Genomic DNA, 11,051 nt, shown 5'->3' on the forward strand with positions numbered 1-11,051 from the left:
AGCAAGCGCAGCTCCACCGCTCCCTGCTGCTCCTTCTTGGCCACCAGCAGCTTTCTCTCGGCGGCGGCCAGTGCGTCCATGCCCGCCGACCTCCTCCTCCACCTCCTCGTGCTCTTCTCCGCATCGATCGGGACGCGGTAGAGCTCCTCGTTCAGGTCCTCCCACAGCGAGTCCATCCTCTCCTCGCACTCCACCGAATCGCCGTCGCCGAGCAGCGCGGGGGAGCTCCGCGTGACGTAGACGTCGCCCTCGGAGAAGCTTCTCCGGAGATACCTGTCGTCTTCCTCGTCATCGACTGTGGGGAAGCTGAGCTCTTCCATCGCTCTTTCCCTCTTTGTTTCACGTCGTCGTCGTCTTATGGTGAGGATTACCACCGACCGTCATCGCAGGGTGTTACGAGATCGGAGCATCTCAGCCGTTGATCGTCTAAATGAACGGTTGTTACAGACTCCAATAATGCATGCAATATGAACGCCTTTTCCATGCGGTAAATGGATTTGTTGGGAAAGTCAAGTCAAAACAAACAAAAAATTTTGTTTAGATTTTATTTTTAGGCTCAAAATGAAAGAATAAACTATATTGGTTTGATGGATATAAGTATCCCATGTTGATCATGTTAACCTAAAATATATACATGCAATCCATACGATCCAATAAACAAATGAGTGCACCCCTTTTTGGTTCATAAAGCCTTTTGACATGTCTTAAGCGAAACATTGCATGATAAAGCTCCATAAGTTGGGCACAAAATGAGTCATTTAGTCTAATGCAAGGTAATGGCTTTGTACCCACCAAAACAACAAGAGAGAGAGAGAGAGAGAGAGAGAGAGAGAGAGAGAGAGAGTCAGGTGGGCATGCAATGTAGATAGGAATTGCTACCACAAAGAAGTCAATGAGATTAGGCACACTCTTTTCCATTCAATTGTAGGACTAAAAGATAGCATCGACTGTTGTTGTAGATTTCTGTACTTAACATAAGAAAGAGCTTTCTTATCTATTGATAGAGCAAATGATTAGAGAGGCTAATGATGGACCAAACAATAAGATTATTGCCTCTACAATTGCTTGTCTTGTCAATGAGTTGCTAAGCAAGAAAGATGAATGGAGGAATAGTACTCAACTAACCTAAACATAATACTACCACCGTATCACATGATACAATTATTAAATGATTCATATCATCAATCTAATTACCTTAATGTTGGGCACATGGCATGAGATTACAATCATTATTAAAGAAGGATTCCAATGGTTTGATGTTATTATTGTTAGTTTTAGGAAAGTCGATTCTTTCCTAATACCTTAAACTATTTGAATTTAAGTATTGTATCGTATATTTTACTATGAGTTTAAGCTTTTCGGACAAGCGATAATAAAATAAAAGGAATTTTATCGATCATCGCATGCATTTTGTGACCAAACCTCATTAAGTTCCAAATGGGGAGTATATTAATCCATGCCACAACCCATGGTTTTTTATCCATATTTCCTGTGGTTTCAATGCCTTGCATGTGCATAATTATTGGATGAATCCATCTTACTATCATGCATTGGTGCCATTTCCAATAAAAAAATGGTTTTAGAACCTCACATAAAATTATAAGACATACATACATACATACAAAAAGACTATTAAGTGACAACTTTTAAGGACCTCTAATGCTATACAAATTCTCAGTTTTATCTAAATGAGAAATGGGGCTGCACCTCATGCTGATTTTGGAGGTCAACAATAGAACTCAAAATCCAGACCTCTTGATTGCACATAAAGCTATTTAACAACACATTCAATATATTACAGTCTTCTATTTCCATTTATTCTCAACTCATGACTTGGTAAAATAATTCATCCATGGAAGATTTGTCACTCAATTAGATTGTCAAGAACTGAGCTGTTGTTGGTTTGGTGGAAAGAGACAGCCACAAAGAGAAGTGTAGGGAACTCCACCAGGAATCTCAAGTGACAAGAACAGAACAAGCTCAACCTCAGGACAAGCTTCTCATGGTGGATTTGCTTTGATGATTACGACTATCCCAAAACAAGCTTGCTGTATCTTCACTGCCATCTTGTTGTCTCCGAGGGAGATAAACATGACTTCCTTCTCTCCTGTTCATTTGGCATGTGAAATCAAACATCAACCATGAAGATAAAGATGAATAGATAGAGATAAAAAAAAATTAAAGAAGCTTTCAGGAGGAAGACAAGGTTACCATGCCAAGATGATAACCATGTTGCTCTTGACAAGGAGCAAAAAGGCTTCTCTCTCCTGTTCATTCGGGGTACTACTCCACTTGTATGCTCTACTCCACTTGACAAGGAGCAAAAAGGTTACCATTTCTTCGCAAGAGGCTCTACTCCACTTGTATGCTCTTCCCATTCCCATCTAGTATCTGAGCATTATGATAAATGTGGTGATGAGCAAATAAGACGGGTTAAATTTATCATCAGAAAAATTCAGTATGCCTCTATGAAAAATAAATATTGGTCAATATTTTTTGAAGCATCTCCTGCTGGAAACAGAGTGGGAACTTGTTTAAGCTAAGAAGAAGTGAAACCATGACTTCCTTGGATGAATGAGAATGATTAATTGGTGATGCAAAAATAACTTGAATCTTGCATAGAAACGGCTATAAATAAAGACTTTATACAGAGCTTAACAGTCATAAGAGATCCATGTAGTCAACTTTGTTGTTGTTGTTGTTTCTTGCATAGAGATGACTTTTGATCAAGAAACCAGGCTCAAAAAGGATTGAAACATCACTCAGCTTTCAGTTCAATTTTAGTTTATCTTCTTTGAAGGAAGATGGTGCACATGTAATTCCTTTGATGAGGAATTGTTTTTTTTTAGTCATTGGGTTCTGATCCCACCAAGACATGATACAGGCTGAAAAGGAGAAACAATCGAAGAAAAGGGTATGAGGTTATCATGCTGGAGTAGACTGAAATGAGATGAAACTTTATCTGTGATGATTGTTGTAGCATAGATGGTGGTTTGGATGCAACTCAACTGTGAGAGATCATGACTCACCATTGCACTTTAGCATCACATGATATGCAACTTCATCATCTACTCAAGAAGGCTCTTCCAATTTGCAACCTTGTACAAGAGAATGAGAGAGGAATTGGCTAATTGATTTCTTGTTTGAACATTGCCACTTCCAAGCTGGACCATGCAGGACACTACTTGACAAGCTGCCATTGAGCATAATGCAACTTCATGATACCTTGGGCTTGGAGGGCCACCAAAAAAGACACTCATGAGTGCCCTTGTGCTAAATGGATGTGACTCAACATAGCTATGTCTATTTGCAGCTGAGCTGCATGACAATTGAGCAATTCTCACTGTGTGGACTGATGACTCTCATAACAAACAGTGTATTGTAGTAATAGAACAATAGAGTCAAACTATTTGCTAATTACTGATTGGATCTCAGGGGATAACATGATATTTTGGTCCACCACCACCGAGAAAGGTTGGCACAAATGAAGGATCAGACTAACATGAAAAGAACATGATTTGCCATTGTGGGTATCCATCACAGGACTCTTCGGATGCTATAAGTTTGAAGTTTATGCTAGATAACCTAATAACAATTTATGCTCTAATTCAAGCTCTCCCTTGATCACTGAGCTTAAGTCCTCACTTTTTACTTAGTTTATCTCCATCGTTCTAATCTAACACTAGGAGAAAAAAAGAAATAAGCTTCCAAAATACATGTGACCATTAAAGGCCTCTCTTTTCCATTTTTTAGTTTTTTCATTTCTTTGATTAAACCTTCTTGATTGTTCAGTCTAACTTTTTTATGTCTTGAAAAATAACAGGATGGTTTCATCCATAAATTTAAATAAGTTTTGGAATTAAAAATTAAAATTTTTGAATATCTGCATTATGTTAGTCCATTGTTGCATGAACTGAAATTTAATATTAAAAATTGATTGGTGGTGCTGAAATGTAAATATCAATAAGGTAAACTTCAAACTAGAAATATGCTAAGACAATGAAGTTTATATGTACATAATTTTTTTAATCTTCAAAATTTATAATGCACTCTCTCTAATATTTATAAGATTATTACATTTATTACATACTAGGCCAAACCCACTCTTATGTGCCTCCACAATGTGCCCTTCACATCAATGTATCTAACATATTCCACCAAGTTAGTTTACCTTGAAAAGACTGGCTGACTTTTAAGATTGAATTGACAAGTCGAGCAAGTGTTAGTTCTTGAATCTTCTAACATAATAGATTGAGTGATCCATAAGATGACTAATTATTTTTTATAGGAAGAAGAAAAAGAATCAAGAAAATGTTAATCAGATGACTAATGATTTCTATGGTACCTTCAGAATATAAACCCTAATCGTGTAACACCATCATTTGTTGATTGGTCCAGCAGTTAAACATCAATGGTGCTAATGCTATAAACACAGTTCTTCACATAAAACTTGCAATCTATGAGAGAGAAATCAACCCTTATGCTTTAAAACAACCATAACAAGAGCTGTGACTTGTGTTAAGAATAAAGATATGCAGATACTTAATGGAAATTTTTCAATCACAATGCATGATTAATATAAAGTACATTGGTTAAAATGACACATCTGATCTTTACAAGAATATTTATTTATGGAGTAGCTGATGACACTTGCACTGAGCCGCAGATCTAACTAAGAGTGCAATCTATCTAGTGAATGGCAGACAGACCAATCTTGGGCAAAAGTGAAGAATAGGATAAGAATCAGCTGCAGCATGTCAAATATGCTGATATTATTTAGTCATGTGCAAACCTTTGTGATAAAGTTTGCTTGGAGTACATAACACAATTCTTTGTTTTAAAAGATACGCAATTCCTGTGGATTCAAGTGAGATCATAGCTGGATTATATATTAATCCAATTTCAGCAAATATTGTCTTTAGTCCGCCTAAATTAGATGAAGTGAAATGAGAAAAACGGATACCACAACAAACCTATGGCAATCTGCTTTGGTCTTCTTCACTTGGCTACTAAACATATAGATACCTATTGAACAACAAGAAGCTGGTTAACTCACTGTGTTAAGCTGAAGACTCATGTCCCAAGTTTCCCATCTTACAGCTGGGAAATCTTGGCTTATAATTTTCCAGGTTGTATTTGGCTAATCATTTCCTGCAATCAACAACAATATTGCATCAACCCAAACATAAGCCCATATGTTTATTAGAAAAAAAAAAAAAAATCCTTGACATGCTAGAGTACCAATGACCTTGCATGGAGCAGCAATCCTCATATATCTCATCATGATAGTCACAAAATGATAAACCTGGTAAAAGATGCAATCACAGATCACAATTATTAGAAAGGGTACTAAAAAAGAAAAGCATAAATAGATCCTTACATAAAGAATTTCATTACTCACCTAAGTAGTACCTGTTCAAGGCCCATTGAACAGGTTATGTGAGGTGATAGAGAGGCTGCATGTATCGGCAGTGTGGTAGAAAAGTGGGAAACATATCCACTTAGCTAAAGGAATTTGATGGGTAGAGAAGCAGAAAGCAAAATAAAGTAGCTCTCTCCAGCCCCACAAAGCAAAGCCTGCCTGCCCTTCACAGTTCTCACATTCTTGCTCCCACCACTCCACTTCAATAGCCACCAGAGTCCCCACAAAGCTCCCTTCCTTTTTCATCCAACCCCTCCTCCCACCATCATTCCACCTCATTTTTCTCACCTCGCAAACACCCAACAAAAAGAGCAGTCTTGCACCCTGCCTTTCATCATTCCTTACAGCCACAAAGCTCATCTCACCCAAGCAAGAGGAAGGACCATGAAGGCCACAGTACTTGAACCACCTCCTAAAGATGGGAGAAGAGAAGTTCATGAAGACAGAGCTAATAAAACTGCAAGTGGCTACCTGAACAATTTGGAGCTGAGGCTTGGCATGTCACTAGTGAATGGTCAGGAAGTTGGTGACGGGAAACGTGGCAGTTGTGCAGGTGGAACGATCCCAAGGTATATCACCACCCAAGATGGAATCATGCAACACCAGAAGAATAGACATAGTCTTGGAGGAGCCAAGAGGTGTTTCTCTGATACCACAGGTGGTTTTGTCGACCCATGGAGTCTGGCAGCTCGGCAAGAGACAGCAGCTTTAGAGCAAGCTCACCAAAAGCTCGGTCCTTTTGCAATCTCAAGGTTCAAATGCTGTCCTTATCCCTCCATGAGATATTAAAATTCTTTCCCACAAATCTCTAGATATATCAGAAAGTTTAACTGCATCCGTATGATAAAGTATGATTCGATAGAAGAACGTAAGAGTTGCAAGAAACAGGATTCACCTACCTGAAAAGAAAAATATAAATAAAAGCTCAAGATTCTAATTGATATTTCTGCTTCATCTTTTGTGTTCATTTAATGTACCATAGATTTTTTCCCATAATGTGAAAAAACATATCGGACATATTGTTCTTTTTCTAAAATATTGACATCAACCTTTGTACAGGCCTGTTCTTAGCCAAGAGTGAGAGAACATTCTTAACATATTGTTAAATTTATTTCAGTCCATGAAGTTGTTCAGGATCAAGAGTGAAAACATGTTAGAACGTTCTCAAATTTTGTGTAAGTTCCCCTTAAAGAAGTGAACTAATATTTGTAATTCCAATGGCTAATATGAAAATTACAAAGAGATACAAGTGCATATAAACATAAGCACAGGCAAAAGGCAATATTTTGATATAAGAAACATAACAAATAGTCTATGCCAGGCAAGCCATATATCAAAAAAAAGGTACAAAATCTTACCCTACCTTCTCTTGCTCTTTCTGTTTTCTTTAGGCATTTTTTTGTCAACATAGGTTATTTGATTTGATTGGGTCTGGTAGACTGGTAGTTGGTTTAAGCAGTGAATTCTGTGCATTAGAGGAAGAAGCAGCTCATCCAAAAAAGAGGATTAGCTACTTATTTTTTCCTAATAAATATATCAGTATTGAAAAGTGAATTTTGGTTTAACTACTTATATGTCTTTTTGCACAACCAATGCTACTTACCGTTTTCTAAGTAATTTAGAATGAATACCTAACATCTTTTTACTCTCACATAACATCACCTTTTCTGGGTTATCTGACTATCCTACCCTTGACGTAAAACAACTCAAAATACTTTGTATACCCAACTTGATAAAATACTTGGCCAAACACCCAATCGAAAATCTAAATGGTAATTCACTTTTCAATGTCCCTTCTAAATTGGTGAATGATGTTATCCATCAATTACTCTCTTTCGTTATGTTACTTTCTGCGGTCATTGTGCTTCTCATGATGATATGGGAAAAATATTATTAGATCCACACATCCTCCACAAGTGGTGGGCTGGCCTCCAGTCTGTTCATTTCGAAAGAACTTGGGGAATCAAAACCAATCAAATTCTACGATGAGCTCAGAGGCAAATCCCGAGAAAATAAAGGTAGCAAAAGATGAGAAAGTGAACAATGAACTGCAAGAGAGACCCACAATGTTTGTAAAGGTGAACATGGAAGGTTGCACAGTGGGCAGGAAGATTGACCTAAAACTCCATAATGGCTATGACTCACTCTCTCGTGCTCTTCAGAAGATGTTCCATAATTTGTTCTCTGGTAAATAACTATAAACTATGAAGTATATGAATTTTCAACTGCATGCAGTTACCTGCTTCTTATTACCACGTTTTCTATTAGTTTTAATTATTCAATTATAATCAATGGTATAACATCTGGTCTATAGTATAAACATCATCATAGGAAGCACATGATTAGTATCTTGAGAATGATCATAAAAATCCAGTCAAATATAATAATCGACATTTGTTTTTGGTAAAAACTATACATGACAATGGCATCTTTATAGAGCTCTCCTTGGAGGTTACATATTCATGTAGTCATATGGATTTTCTTCATATACCATTGTTGTTGAATTATTTCTTGTTGTACATTATATATTATGAAGGTAAAATTATTTAAGCTCCAAAAAGACCTACAGGTCTCTATCTTTAATCATAATAATTTTACTTTTCTTCCAAAAGTATTCTGTGTTACTTCCACTACATATTTGTTATTTTTCATGAAAATAATTACCCTAATGCTGACCTTTTCCCTACTCGCTCAATTCGTACCTGATCCCTGTTTTTATCATTTTGTCTAATAAGAAGTCTGAGATGTACAGAAGCTAACCATGATCATTTCTTTCTTTCTGAATCAGCTAATTACTTGAACAATCCAAAGCAAGATGAAAAAGAAGAGGTTCTTTCTCCAAGTTATATTCTTCTTTATGAAGACAGTGAAGGTGACCGGATGCTTGTTGGTGATGTGCCTTGGGAGTATGTCTTTGGATTTTTTATTTTCCAATGTCTATTTGATATCATTAATTACTTCCAAACAATATGAGGTGTTTTACCCCTATATGAGAATGCATATTACAAGACATTCCTGATGCTAAGGAACTGTTGCAGGTTGTTCATCCATTCAGTGAAGAGATTATATATAACACTTGATCCTAGAGCACACAAATGTGGTTTGTGACAATCTTTTTATACTGCTTTCTTTAATAAACATTCTTAATTATATGAGGTTCCTTGCGCTAATGCTTTGAATTAACTTTACTATAGTATGGATATAAACAGTCCATTCTATAAATTCAAAACCTTATACTAACAAAGAGATGAAAGATATGGAATTACAGATTTCAGCTTGTTAATGTAGGTATTGATTTTGCAGGTTGATTACATTCGGGACCTATGAAGGATACAGAAGAATGAAGAGGTATCAACTTGCTTAGTTGAAGATATGATGAAGAAAAAGAGTTGATTTCATGAAAATATTTCAGAATTTCAGTGTGGCGATGTTGCCGCACAATCTAAAACTAGATTTCCACTTGAGGTGATTGGAAGGTTGCTTATCTTGGCAGTGTAACATATATGGTTGTGTGATAAATAATCTCAAGAACAATCAGTTATTTATTGTGTTCTATAGTTTAGAATCTATGATTATTTTGGAAATTTTTGTGACTAGTTTACTTCCTTGATACTTGAGATAAGTCATGGTAAATTTGTATTACTTCTTTAATATTTCTTTTGTCTTGGCTTCCAGACATGATTTTCCAGACCAAACTACAAACTATAATTATGCAACGGCTATTTTATCAAAATATTGTTTGTTTATATACTTGTCCACTTCTCAATGCTATTTATTTAGCAATGCATTATCCTGATGCAATTTAGTCATCAAATGTTACTATGTTAGACAAAATGTCTTTGGTGAAACAAAATCATAACCACTATTGAAATTGAAAGGTGTACTTCCATTCATTTGGTATGTATCAAGAAATCTGCAGCACCTAGAATTACAAAAAGAATAAGCTATCTGAAGGAAAATGAAAATTGAGAAGATTGTGTTGAAGAACATTTGCAATACCAACCTTCTTACATGAATGGTTGGATGCACCTTCATTGCAATGGAATTTTATGAGTCTATACTTCAGGTACAGCTTGAAAGCGATCTATGTTACTCTTTTGGCATACTTCCTATGTCTGCAAGGAAGGCAATAACCTGTCAAGACAAACAAAAATAAAAATACACTGTTATGAGTTTAACATGATGAAGATTTAATTATAGATGATACTTGATAGCATCTAATTGGATTCAAAATTTTAATTGCGGTGAGATAAAAACATATGTAGTTGTATCTTACACTGTCTTATATAATTGGCTGTCTGTCAGCGTAATTGGTAACCATCAGAAAACGGGAAAGCTATTTGCAATATCCCTCAGTAATTTTTGCAGAAAAAGTTATATTCTTATGATTAGAAAATTATTCATACAGAACAAAATGATAAACTCATAAAATCGTAAAGAGCAAGACAGAAATCTAACATATAAACTTGATCTTACACAAGCAACCCCCCGTGAGTTTAGATGACAAACCCATAAAATGATGCTAATTAAATAATATATAGACTTAAAAAGCTTCAGAAAACTCTCTTTGGCCATGATTCCTACAGCTGTAAGAAATGCTGCAACTTGCTAAAGCAAGGAACCGAAACACTACATCATCGTGACTTAAAGAAATGATGATCACATCAGCAAGAGGTCTTTTTAACTGAATCAGATGTCAGATGACAAATCTGCTTTACTATATGTCCGCATGTAGCGAAAGCTCATTCTCAATGAATGTAGATCTTGTATTGTCAAGATTTAATAGCAAAGACTAAATATGGATGCTAAGGGAGATATAATAAACTTACATCAGAATGTGAAGATAAAAAATATCTGCTGACAGTTTTTACTACCAAAAAGAAGCATTAATTAGTAGCCGTAGTATTGTGTAAACGTGAAGGAGATTATTAAATCATGAAGAGGTTTGACTTGCAGGTAGGAGTTGCAAACTTCACAATGTGAAAGAAGACGAGGGCCATGCGTTCATTAACATTCTTGACAAGCCGAAGAATTGCTAGTGTGACGGACCTCACGCTCATGAGCAAATCGAGAATGTCAGCATCATCCTGCGTATCTGGTTCTCTTCTCTCGTACTGGATATCAGAACAGCACCTAGAATCCACATAAACCTGGTTCCAAGAATATACCAATTGCAGAAGAAACAGGGTTTGGCATTCTTGCAAGCGTCTTAAGTGCGTGCAGTCTTGGGAACCGCAAGAGATTCGTAAAGAGCGGAAGGAGTTCATGCAAGTGCGAAACCACGACCTAACGGACGGCCGACCATCGTTGGTGGCATGGCGGCGGACGCAGGCGGAGAGGCGGTTTCCGTGGTGGGCGCGGCGGAGTACGGGAGAGGAGCCATTGGCGGCGGCGACCTAAACTTTTAACTATGTTAGGTAAAGCAAAGATATACTTTAAACGGGTCATGTCATGGTTACCTGTACTAAATAGGACGGACACGTCATGATTACCTGCTTGAATCCTCTTTAATTGCATAATCCAAATAGGATTTTAAAGGTCCGAGACAAAGCATAATCTAAATGGGCACCTCAAGGACCAATTGCTGCTGCACATAAATCAATAGTTGCAATTTTGAACAACAAAGGAT

The 11,051-nt window shown here is 36.7% G+C and overlaps 1 protein-coding gene and 1 long non-coding RNA gene across 2 annotated transcripts; one reads left to right on the forward strand and one right to left on the reverse strand.

The window, feature by feature from the left end:
• Positions 1-1,735: 1,735 nt before the first annotated feature.
• Positions 1,736-11,009, reverse strand: LOC135616607 (uncharacterized). Its single transcript, XR_010488409.1, has 8 exons — positions 10,915-11,009; positions 10,472-10,818; positions 9,426-9,556; positions 5,402-6,321; positions 5,249-5,305; positions 5,057-5,151; positions 2,212-2,391; positions 1,736-2,107 (listed from the first exon to the last, which is right to left on the reverse strand). It is a non-coding gene; the product is annotated as an uncharacterized LOC135616607 (long non-coding RNA).
• LOC135616606 (auxin-responsive protein IAA25-like) lies at positions 5,807-9,018 on the forward strand. Its single transcript, XM_065115967.1, has 5 exons — positions 5,807-6,174; positions 7,320-7,609; positions 8,211-8,328; positions 8,461-8,522; positions 8,726-9,018. The coding sequence occupies exons 1-5, from the start codon at positions 5,807-5,809 to the stop codon at positions 8,728-8,730; spliced, it is 843 nt and encodes a 280-aa protein (XP_064972039.1). The 3' UTR covers positions 8,731-9,018.
• Positions 11,010-11,051: the final 42 nt, after the last annotated feature.

The sequence above is a fragment of the Musa acuminata genome, chromosome BXJ2-7 (assembly GCF_036884655.1).
Source record: "Musa acuminata AAA Group cultivar baxijiao chromosome BXJ2-7, Cavendish_Baxijiao_AAA, whole genome shotgun sequence".
NCBI lineage: Eukaryota > Viridiplantae > Streptophyta > Magnoliopsida > Zingiberales > Musaceae > Musa > Musa acuminata.